We start from the raw sequence: 12,700 nt of genomic DNA, 5'->3' as shown, positions 1-12,700 counted from the left end.
AAGTTGTATACATTAAATATGTATAGCTTTCTGATGTTAATAACGCCTATACATAAAGTAGCTTAAAACTAAAAAAAGACCTGAGGCCAGCCAAACCCACACAACATAAGGACTATTAGACAACTCTTTTGACCACAAATTTTGGTCTTGCCAGTTGGTGGTAAGTCATTTATATGAGAGCACGTTAACTGTGACCAATTCAGATGATGAATGGAATTAAGTTGCAAAAGGATAGCAAAGAGATTCAAGCCCTTCACTATCAACATGCTTGTGATGGGGAACCTTCTCAAGCTAATAAAAGTCAAAAGATAGAAATATACGAAATGCAGGAATGGCTGACCAGAACTCCCTCTTAATTTCTACCATTTTCTCCTCTATTTACAGCGCTTGGTGATTTAGAATAGGCACCAGCATTTTTGGCACCTGAGAATTTGTTCAGTAAGTTCAATCTTCAAATATGTTAAATAACCTGCTTTAATAGGAGTATTTTTATTTGATAGCTGCCAAAAGGCAGTCCTGCAAGACTTTTCTGATCTCAGTGAGCTGCTTCACAGGCATGGTCTAATTCAAGTTTAATGAAAACCTATACCATTTACAAAAACTTGAGAAGAGAATTCTGGTTTATTTCCTGCTACAGAAAATAACATTGCAAACCCAGTAATTTCACAGTCAACTGATTGAAGGAAATGCAACTCATCCAATAGGTAAAGGCTTATTTCACCATGATCTAGAATAACTGAAATGCTGAATGTCCAGAATATGAGAACATCCAAATGCCCTAAAGAATCATGGAGTATCATGATAAGAAATACATTTCTTTTTCAGCTAGGTTAATCTGCAGGGAGTAGGGTGGTGGTGGTGGATATTTCTAGAGATATTACCTGAGGTTTGGCCAAGCGTTGGTTTTATGCTTATCTATCATAAACACAGTGATGGCTTCACCCCACAATCTTCCATAGTGCATAGACCATCATCCATTTTGAATAAAGCAGATTAATAGAGAGTATAGACTTCATGTGCTGATTGATTCTCAGAGAAAACCACTGGAGTCTCTATCCCCTGAGTGTTAGATTTCCAGACAGAATAGTGTGATTCCCAGTCACTTAAATGAGGACTTTATGGTTCACCTTGGGCCCATCTCCCTTGCTGCTCCAAGTGAACTGAGGCAACAGTCCTGCAGGCCAGGACTTGAAGGGCAAGCATATATGAGCCACATATTCTGTTCACCCCCCTAAGTGCTTCTGTTCCACATAGGTCCATCTTTGGTCCTCTGATTTTCTCCTTCCGTGCAAAACTCCAAAAGAGATCTCATCTACTCTGCTTCTCACTAACAATTCACCCAGACTAGATCTCATCTACTTGTTGTATTACTAAATACCCATGAATTCCAGATACATATATTCAACAGCTGGACGTTTCACATGGTTGTTCTGTGACGATCTGAAACTCAAGATGTTCAAAACTTGCCATCAGTTCTCCGTCATCTCCATGAAAATAGAGAGGGAAAGAGAATTCCTGTGTTTACCAGTTCATTTGTAAAAGGTATCATTGTGCATTCATTGTCAGATCCTAAGTATGGGTGTCTTTATTGCCAGTACCTTCTTTATTAACCTACCCAGCCTCTCACTAGTCTCACCCCACGCCCCACCCCCCACCGGCCCCATCCTGAATCCTGCTACTGAAATAATGAAGTCCCTTCTAAGTCCTTAAAGTTTCTTATGCATCTGATTTTTTCTTCAGTTCCACTGGCCCTGTCGTAAGCTTTGCTCCAGATTTTAGCCTCAGCTCCCATCCTTGTCTCCCTCTCTACAAACTGATATTTTTACTCCCTACATTTTCCCCAGAGAAACTGCCATTAAAAAAAATTGGTGATCCCATTTCCCTGCTTAAAAATCACCAATTGCCCCTCACTCTTTACAGGATAAAAGTCTGATTCCTCAAGATTCTTACTACTGCTTTCAGTTCTAACTTCCCCTCTAAACTCCACATGCCTCATCCTGTGTCAAGGTCACTGCAATTTGTGAAGTTCTCTGAGTTTACAGGACCCTTTCACACCTTGAATTTTTGAACAACTGCTCCCCTTTTGTCTGGCTAACTCTGATTCATCCTTTACAATGACTCTCAGATGTCACCTTCTCCAAGAAATGCCTCTGACCCCAAGAGCATGGGTTAGATTTCACACACTCCTCAGCACTCTGGGTGTATCCTATCATGAAAATTATTTCACCTTAATTGTCTCCTTACTAGAGAGTGGTCTCCTCAAGGGCAGAGACAATGTCTTACTTACATCTCTGTATCTCCAGGCCTGGCAAAATGTTCACAACACAGGAGACTCCTGAGGCATGTGTAATATATTATTAAAAAATAGAAATCTACAGAACCTGAGATACAGCCAGCTCTAGATACCCACTTCAAAACACCATGGAATTAATTCCCAGGTTCTTGTTCATGTGATTTACATTATAAATAAAGATAACACCATTAGATTCCAGAGAAAAATTTCTTTTTACACAATTTAAAGGCCAAAAACATTGAGACAAGGTTTTTAAAAATCCAAATAGTTTATGTGTGTTGATGAAGCCACACAATAGTGTAACTTCTTTCACAATCCATATAAATGCAAATATTTCCTCTAAAATTACAATTATTAACAATTATTAACTTAACAAATATTTAATGAACACTGTTTTTGGTGCAGGGGTTACAAAACTGAGCATCTGGAACCTTCTTGTGGTTTACAGTATTGTCTTGAAGATAGACATTAATCAAATACTACCACTAATGAGTTTATAGACTATAAATTGGAATAAAGTACTCCAAAAGAAAGTAATGTCATTTTATGAGGGTACCTAAGAAAGGAAACTGGCCTGGACCTAAAATGAATAGGTCTAAACTGAGCAAACGGGAAAAGAAGAAATGTTCCAAAAAACAGAAGAAAAAGCCTAGCAGTGGAAAGCCCCCAAGGCAAGAGGGAGCAGGGTGAAGTGTAAGAGATGACAAGTAGCCCCTGAGGCTAGAACCAAGGAAGCAAGAAAGAGTTCTCTGTGAGACCAGGTCTGACTGGCAGGTTGGGGATAAACTGGGTTGCTGTCAGGAATCTGGTTCAAGATTTTATCTTAATTCTAAAATGAGAAAGGATTTAAATGGATCAGAATTGTAACTTGAAAAGACCAGTGTGGCTGCCCCGTAGAGAAAGAAAGGATAAGGTGCAGAGTGGATGTGGAGACCAGTTAGGAATCAAGGTGATAATTCAGGTGGGTGGAGGTGACAGTGTGGACTACAGCAATGCAAGAGCAGAGGGCAAAAAGCCAGCAGATCTGATGACCGCTTAGCATAAAAAGTTCACAAGACTTGTTGATGAAACAGCACCCTGGGTTCTCTGAATCACAGAATGTAGGCGGGAGTGAAACTTGGGTATCATTACGCGTAACCTCCGTATTCTTTTTTTTTTTTTAAAGATTTTTATTTATTTATTTGAGAGAGAGAATGAGACAGAGAAAGAGAGCATGAGGGGGGAGGGTCAGAGGGAGAAGCAGACTCCCTGCTGAGCAGGGAGTCCGATGCGGGACTCGATCCCGGGACTCCAAGATCATGACCTGAGCGGAAGGCAGTCGCTTAACCAACTGAGCCACCCAGGCGCCCACGTAACCTCCGTATTCTAGAGGTGAAGACAGCACAGCCATTTCCTCCAGGTCATGAAGTCCTCAGAAGTAAAACACAAAAGCCCAGGTCTTTTTGTCAAGTGCTCCAGAGTGAGGACATGTTGGGAGACAAATGTAAGGGTCCCTAGTACTCAGAATCCTACAGATTCTGATACGTGCTCATTCGTCATGTTGAAAGGACACAGGTTCCAGCAAAGGAGAGAACTTACGGGGGGCAACCCACAGTGCTAGCAAAATGGAAGCGGATCTTGGTTTGAATATTAGCAAGCTGTGCAAAATTGGGCTAAAATCTTGAACACTCTAACCCCCCCATTTCCTTCTCTATGAAATAGAGATAAACAATAATTACCTTGAAGTGTTGTAAGGCATAAAACTAATAAACTAATAGCCATTAACCATATAGGAGGCTCTCAAATTACTAATATTTTCTTCTAAAGTAGAAAGAAATGTTTTCTTCCATTATCTATCTGATATATAATATAAAATTAATATAACATATAATATAAAATGTAATATATAATACATAATTATCTAATATAAAACTAATTGTTATTGTTAATTGTTATATATAATACATAAGTAGTTGCTATTTTAATATATAGAATCAAAATAACAAACACTCATAAAAGAAAACTATTACTATTAAAAAGAAAACCCCAATGTTTGATTCAAACTCTTTTTTTTTTTTTTAGATTTTATTTATTTATTTATTTGAGAGAGAGAGTGAGAAACAGCATGAGAGGGGAGAGGGTCAGAGGAAGAAGCAGGCTCCCTGCCAAGCCGGGAGCCCAATGTGGGACTCGATCCCAAGACTCCGGGATCATGACCTGAGCTGAAGGCAGAGTCACTTAACCAACTGAGCCACCAAGGTGCTCCTGATTCAAACTTTTAAAACATTAAATATTAAAGAAACAATTATTTATTTCATCAGGACTTAAAGCCTATTTACTTTATGTTTATTAGACTCTTAAACTCTATAAATGTCCATGATTGTGAATCAACAAAAAATCTACATCCAAATAATATTTGTTATTATAATGTAATGTATTTTCCAGAAATAAAGCACCAAAAAAAAAAGCCCTATTTCAACATCTTGTTCTTAAGCAACTGAAAAACTGCATTGTCAGTTTTAGTTCATTCAAATACGCATGTAGCCAAGGTAAATGGTATAGTAGTAAATACTATCAAAGTTGGACCAAATGCCAAGAAAAATGCAAAATTAGTCATTTCCTCTTATTCACAAACTTGTGCCCCATCTGGATTTGGATCTATAGTCTGCTTCCATTCAGAGTTTAAACACAAAAGATTTGTGGCTGATACGAGTGTCATAGTTTGCTTTACCAAAGATTTTCAGGCGAGAGATAAATAAACATTGTAAGTTACAGGATATGAATTCTAGGGCAATAGTTAACCTCATAGGAATAAGGCTTATGAGATTCATTCAGAGAAAATCCTCAGCAAAATCTGCAAATATTGTATTTTTAGCTTTATAGTTATTTTTTCCAATTTGAAGACACAGTTGTATAAAAATTGCATGAGCACTTTTATTATACTCTTACGCTATAATATTTGAGCTTCATCTTTCATATTGTGATGGAGAGCTTCAGTTCAAAGGCAAGACATAACCCCACTTGAATGGTGAGGATTCTGGGCAAAACAACTCCTAAGTATACAGACACTTCTCAGATACTTCTGGATTTATTTCTTATCTACCTTCAAAACATGACTTAAAGCAATTTACAATATTAATCCTTCCCATTCTCTCTGTTCCACACACACAAATATACCCCAGATTGAAACAACAACAGCAATAAAAGACAGACAAAAAAACAATTAGAAGGAAAAAAGAAAGTAATACATCAGTGAGGAGTCAGGTGAGAAAGTACTAATAAAATGTTCAATTTAGCAAATGAGCTTCCTAAAAACTAGGAAAAGGAAAATACAGGTTACACATTTCTTACTGTTTTTTAAAAAAGGGAAAAAAGTCAAAGACACAATTTTCTTAGTATTTATTATAGAAGAAGTATATGCCATGGGTCCTCTCATAAGCAATTTAACGAACCTGATGTAAATGTCCTCGATTTATATTTTGCAAAAGTTAACAAAGTAATATGTAAATAATCATTTCTCTGCCTACTTTAAAGGCTTCTATACCATTATACCCAAGCCTCAAAAAGGTATTTCTTTTGGCAATCAATCAAGGACATGTAGTTAGGGTTCTTGGTTGAAGATCCAATTATAAAATGAAGGCAGTTAAGCAGTTTTGCTCCCACAACTGATTTTTTTAACCCCTGTGAAGAGAACTCACCTCAGTTGATTGTACTTACTTGAACATTGAGCACCAACATATATGCAATATGTCTATTTCCCACTAATATTAAAATATTAGCCCTCAAAACCCGGTATAGTAGATAAAACAGTGGGTATTTGATCACTGTTTGTTGAACTGAAATAAAAATCCTAAAGAAAAATATAGTTATTGGGCCTCCAAGACTAGAAGACACCAATCCTATATATACATATTTTTTCAGCTTAGAAATACTAATTCCCTGGTTACAGTTCATTCCTAAATATCTGCAGTCTGGAAATTTGGGCTCCTAAGAACCCGACTGAATCTGTTTCAGATGCAGGAAAAGTCTGAAACAGATAAGGGAAGTGAAGCGTACAGCAAAACAAAAGGTAGAGGTTTCATGGCGTGTGTGTGGCAGGGGGGGATGTGCAATACCATAGGAAGTGTGTGAGGTTGCAGCACTGTGTCCCAGAAGACTGGGACAAGGGCTGCAAAGCCCCAAACCCAGGACTTTCTGCCTCATCTTCTCGGCTTCTTTTCTCCCATTGCTCTCAATCTGCAGACAGGCTTGCTTTGCTTTTCTCTGCACCTGCCCATTATCCAGTCCTCAGCTTTACGTCATCTCAGTGCCGGACACACACACACACACACTGAATGGAAGTTTTGGAAACTCAACAGAAGAATCCCAGGAAAGAGAACTGACAGGCCAGGCTCTGGTCAGCATTTGCCACTGAGCTCATCCTCTAAACGGGAGGGGTCCAGGCACATGCCACCATCAGAACTGCCCAAGCTACTTCTGCAGGTGAGAAGGTAACCTGGGGGAGAAACAATGTGATCGGATCCACCCAAAAATATGTCCTACCCCACAGTTCAAGGATCAGCATGGGGGATTCATTCAAAGACTTTTCCCCTGATCTCGGCACCACAGAAACCAGGACGCCGAAATTAACCGTTCTAAGACCTAAATAATTAAAAAAAAGCTTGGATGTTTAGCTGGAAGAAATGCGTTTATCAGGAGGGGGTAAAGCAAAGAAACAAAAACCCAAAAGCCCAAATCACAGTTATATTATCTGTGTAATAAGATTCTTTGGCATGATCAGGGTCTGGATCTCAGATGTTGTGAGAGGATAGGACTGCATGATCACTTTCTCAACATATTCTCACCAGGGGCAGGTGGGGCATCACTTGGCCATCATGACATGTATATTATGCATAGGTGCAGTCAGGTGTCACTGGATAGTGCCCATCCCTCCACATGGCTGTTAACATCCAACAATCTGAGATGCTCAGGAGGTTCTTGGGTGGGGAGTAAAGGAACTAGATTCTTCTTCCTAATCCCTCCTCCTTCCCACAAGCAAAACAAACACAACAGCAAATAACATTTAATGGCCTGGGATAGCCTTGATTGAGGCCAGATTGTAGAAAATAAAAAATTTTAAAAAACAACAACAACAATAATAATAATAATCAGAGCCCTTGAAAGCCCTAGAAAGATCAGCACAAGCAAGTTGGCCACTGCACCCAGTACCCTGGGTAAAACACAGGTGTTGACCTGGAACCCAGTCCAGCCCTGCTGCTCTATTCTTAGGCTTTAGTGTTAAAATTGGGGTTCTGATTTAGAGGGTCTGGAGTGGGCCCACATATTATGTTTCTAATAGATTTCCAGATGCGGCTGATACGACTGGTCCATGGACCATATTTTGAGCACCAAGACTTTATTGGAGCATCAGTGGGTAACTGGAAAGAGCTGGATTCACCATACTAGAGACCCTTTTCCCCTGTGAACAGTCCACAACAAGACAGACTCCTGACAATCACACCACCCTCCTCTCACACATGACCTCACTCATTCATCACAACTGGTTTCTGGTTCTGCTAAGGGGCGTGACGTTAGCAGATCCATTATTTTTTTAGGACATGAGGCACGCCTGGGGGGGGTGGAGAGACTGAGAGGCAAGAGAGCAAGCAGCAGGTGGTAAGTGGGACCACAAAAGAACACAGGGATTAACCCCAAATCACTGTAAGAAATATCAGGGGAGGAAAATTACTACAAAAGACCAAAAACTGCTAGTGAAGTAGACAGGGCTTCAGACCATTATAATTTGGGAATATTACAACAAAGAGGTTGGTTAATACTATTATGTCAATGAAATCTACAGCAAAACAGATAATTAAACCTGTGAGGCAGGGCTCATGAAAGTTTCTAGGAAACACAGAATGATAATTAGAAACTAATTACATTAATATGAAACTGTTATTGATAATTGTCTCTACGTAGTAACTACCATTGTTGTTTTATGTTAATGAACATTAAAACAAGCCTCATTGTTCATTCTCTGTCTATATGTCCAATCTTACCTTTTAATTAAGATCTTAATATTGTCAATCAAACGTTCTTCCAGGAGGATGCTACGTCGGAACTGTATGAAATTTTATGGAACTGTATGGAAAATGTATGAGATATTGCTACTTGAAGAACTCAACCAAAAATTTTAGATTTACCATGAGAGCAGATAACTAAAACTTGCAGCCCGGCTTAATCTGAGGAGCTAAACTCTTTTTGTTCAGCCATTTTTGTTTATGGATATTGTCATTAAAAATTCCTGAACTGAACGCCTTCACACAGGCCATGCACTGCTGACCTGAACACAGTTCCCAGGGCAGACGGGTGGGTAACTCACAGCATTTATCTGCCTGGATTCTGACTGCATTTCAGTTTGCAACCTCTGCGTTAGCGTATCTAAGGAGCTAAGTTCTCTCACTGGTCATCAAAATAGGAGTAATTTTCATATCTGTGTTTAGATACAAAGTTAACTCTCTACGTCGCTGTCGCTGACTCCAAGGAACTTACTATTTCCTAGGGGATATGGGACATTATACAAAAATATCTGTAAGACAAAGTAGGCCATAATAACTGCTATTAGAGAAGCAAAAAACAAGTTTTTTTGAGAGCACAGAGAATGAAGGCTCAGGATAGTTTTCTCTGAAGAGCTCTCTGAACTAGCTGTTAAAGAATGGACAGAATGTCATAGTCGAAATGACCTGAAAGTCAGGAAGTGAGTCAGTGAGAAGGGCAAAGATGGAGTAAAAAAGCCCCAGATGCGAGAAAATATAGGCCATCATCTGAGAAGAGCAAGAAACTGGAACAAAGCGGGCATGAAAGGAAGTAACAGGAAAAAGAGGGTGTATTTTGGGAGGACATTTGGCAGCGTTTGTCTGGTCCTTGTTCTCTCTCCCATTCATCAAAGAGCAATGCAGCCACCAAGCACCAACATCTGGGCCTGCCTGCTTGTACTGTGGTCCTAATTCATACCCTCTCACCGAGGCTGAAGGCCTGCTGACCACTGCTCTTCTTTCGACTCTTGTTCACGAGGAAGCACCACGAACCCTTGCTCAGGAACCCCATCAAACACCTCCTCCACAGGCTCCGCCCAGCCTCCTCACCTTGCCGACTTGCTGTGAAGGCTCTGTCTGATTCTGCTTCTTCTCCATGCCACGCTAGCCCAGGCCCAGCATGCCTAAGTCCCACAGCTTGGGCATCCCCAGTCTCGGGGAGCTGGAGCACAGATTTCTAACTTATCACCACCATTTTCTCTAGAGTTTCTCCAGTCACTTCCAATCAAACTGTGGGGTTTCCCTATTTCTGCTAATGATTCCTTAGTTTCACAGTCACCCAATTAAAAAACAAAACCAAACCCCATTGGGTTATGTCCTCTTATAGCCTATATGCCCAGTTATTTAACAGATGCTCATGTTTTCCCCTCTATCCCAGATAATCAGAATGTTGGCACCCAAACTATTCTACACAGGACTTGGACCTACCATGGTGACAATGGCCCTCACTGAACACCAATTTGCCCTGAGCACCTTCATCATAATGCACTCTGCGAGAGCATGAAGGATCTCCATATTCTCCATACATCAGAATTAGACTCTTGGGTTGACTTTCAAAGACCCTCATGCTCCGACCCAAGTCTGTCTGTTCCAGCCTCTCTGCACATCTCTGTCTCTACACATCCTTACCCTGGTCACCCCCAGTTCTGCACACACAGCTGGTGGTCTTGAAGTGGACTGGACTCCTTACTTTGCAAACTCAGTTCATCACTGCTGTTCAGGAACACCTTCCTGACTGATGCTCTTCACCCTCCTCATTTTTTTTTTAAGTAGGGCTTAAACACATGACCCTGAGATCAAGACCTGAGCTGAGACCAAAGTCGGACGCTTAACCCACTGAGCCACCCAGGCACCCCTCATCCTCCTAATTTTTATATATAACCTATTCCACATTGTTTCATACATCTTTAAGATCATCTTCTGTTATTTCACATTGTTCATTATGTCTTTGAAACTGACCCAGAGTAAAGTAAGGTCATGATTTTTGCTTTTTTGTTTTGTTTTACTATCACTCCAAGGGTCCAACATGATGTGGAACATGGCATGGGTATTTCATAAGAGTTAGAGAGAGAGTTTCAATACTGAGTGGCTAGAATTGATTTTAAATGGTTATGTCGAAGGTGCTGGAGAAAACAGTGCCGCACCGAATGCACACTTACCAGAGAAGACGCTAGGTATCTTGGAAAGAAAGCTTTTGACAGTACGAATAGGAATTCCGTTTTTTTCATCTTGCATGCGTGCTATGACGTCTTCCATCTAAATAACAATAACAAAATAATTAAAACCTTTTAAAAGTTGCACTTTTTTCAGAAAAATCAGTTCTTATAACAACTTTTTATACCAATCTTGCCCAACCAAGTGTAATGTCATATCCTTGCCTTTCTACACTTTGTCACATTAATATTTTTAGTTTGGTTAAAAGATGATGGAGAAAACAGTAACATACACACACACTCATGATAAAATGAATGTAGCATTCTAGCTTTCTGCCCATTTGGTGAATTCTGCTGTATCTGTTTCAATCTGGTTAGTACACTCTCTTTTGCTTTTGAAAAGTTTTCAGTTTTAAAGAACTATACAAAGCCTAATGTGGAATTTAGATCTGAATAACATTCACTCAGATCATAATCCCTGCGTGTTTATACCTGGGGTGCTCATATACACACAAACACACGGAAGTTGTATTATGGAGCTCAACATCCATTCACTCATTTACTCATTCCACAAACAGCTACTGATCACCGACTCCAGACCAGACTTGCCCATGGGCACTGTGGATATGAAAACGAATATAATACAGTTGCTGTCCTCAAAAGAAGTCGCAGTCAATATTGAAAACAATGGTAAAATTTGAGTAAGGTTTGTAGTGTATCCAATAGTGCTGTACCAATATCAATCTCCTGGTTTTGGTAATTTTGCTAGGATTCTAGAAGATGTTTACGTTACGGGAAGCTGTGTAAGGGCATCCGGGAATTCTCTGAACTATTTTTGCATCTTTTCTGTAAGTTTAAAGTTATTCCAAAAAAAGTTAACAAAATCACAGTCTAAACTTTATATCAGTGAATTACCAAATTCCCATCAACACAGATTCAGAATGGTTTTCAACTAAGAAATCTCACTTGCCTGGATAAGTATTTTCAGATGTATTCACATGAGAAACTGTTCACCAGAAACTGGAGATGTGGGGAGAATGGGTTTCTGAGTCAGATAGGTCTGCATGGGACTCTGCTCTTCTTGTGACCATCTGTGTTTACTTCTGAGCAAGATACGCAACCTCCCTAAGGCCACTTCATCTTTAAGTGGTGATAATAATATTTATAGTAACTCCTTCACAATGTTTGAAGGGTAGGGCTGGGGCTGGGTGGGGGGTAAAGTATTTTAAGGTTAAATGATACAACATATATAAAGCAGCATACATAGACAATAAACCTTGGACTTCAAATGTCCACACACACACATACCCCCAATGCTTAGGAATGTTTATTCCCCACTCCTCATGTTTTTGGGTTTTTTTGTTTTGTTTTTTGGTTTTTATGTAGAGGGAGCACCACTGATTGTCTCACTCCCCTGCCTCTTTCTGCCCCTCACACCTGCCACTCCAGGGAAACTAGGCTGACTTATCAGGTGGAAGAGTTGGGAATGAGAAATCGGAATTGGTCATGGGCCCATCCTCCTTCCATGGAGAAGCCCACATCCAATTCTGCTGGTGTGATAGGCCTGCCCTATTGAGTGAGTACAATTGATCAGGATTGAGTTTCAGGATTAAAGTTTATGTTTGTGCAAACATTCTTCGATAATAGCTTTATTAGCAATTCAGGTGATACTATGACCCCTTTCTGCCTTACGCTTTGGTTGTAATTCTCAGCTGGTTTGGAATTCAGAAAAAGAAGGTTTTTTTTTTTTTTATTGGCCCTCCAAAGATCCCAATAATAGCTAAATCTTTTCATGTAATAAACACATCTTCTCTAAGTATAGAAACATGAAAATATTCATACTTTTCTGACTTTTTGTTTTGTTACTCTTTGCCCTTCATTCACCTGACACAGTGTCCAGGAATGAAGAAAAGCTGCTTGGCCTTGTCTAGAGGCAGCCTGCAGACTCTTGGATTATGAGTTTAACAGTTTAAACCAAGTCAGATTAGACAAATGGGGAAACCTCTCTGATGCCCCTTCATACCTCCACATCCCAGGATGTGACAGCAATCACCTCTGGTTGGGACTCAATTAAGGTTTGTTGCTATGAGTAGAGAGAGGTGTTTTCTCTGCAATCCCACCACCTCTCAGTTCATTGGATCCCGAAGGAACGAGATCAGGAATCTGGGAACTGAGAGTGAGCTTTGTGGTTGTATTTTAAA

At 39.9% G+C, this 12,700-nt stretch overlaps 1 protein-coding gene across 5 annotated transcripts in view; it reads right to left on the bottom strand.

Moving 5' to 3' along the window:
• RGS7 (regulator of G protein signaling 7) overlaps positions 1–12,700 on the bottom strand; it is a 499,918-nt gene that overhangs the window by 246,969 nt on the left and 240,249 nt on the right. For all 5 annotated transcript variants that reach the window (XM_081824504.1, XM_081824503.1, XM_081824500.1 and 2 more), the window contains exon 3: positions 10,506–10,602. In XM_081824504.1, coding sequence (XP_081680630.1) covers positions 10,506–10,602 — 97 coding nt within the window. The remainder of the gene's footprint in view (positions 1–10,505; positions 10,603–12,700) is intronic.

This window comes from Leptonychotes weddellii, chromosome 6 (assembly GCF_054177405.1).
Source record: "Leptonychotes weddellii isolate Sample4059 chromosome 6, ASM5417740v2, whole genome shotgun sequence".
Classification (NCBI taxonomy): domain Eukaryota; kingdom Metazoa; phylum Chordata; class Mammalia; order Carnivora; family Phocidae; genus Leptonychotes; species Leptonychotes weddellii.
Note: the sequence above shows the minus strand (reverse complement) of the source record. Positions and strands in the feature narration are given on the sequence as shown.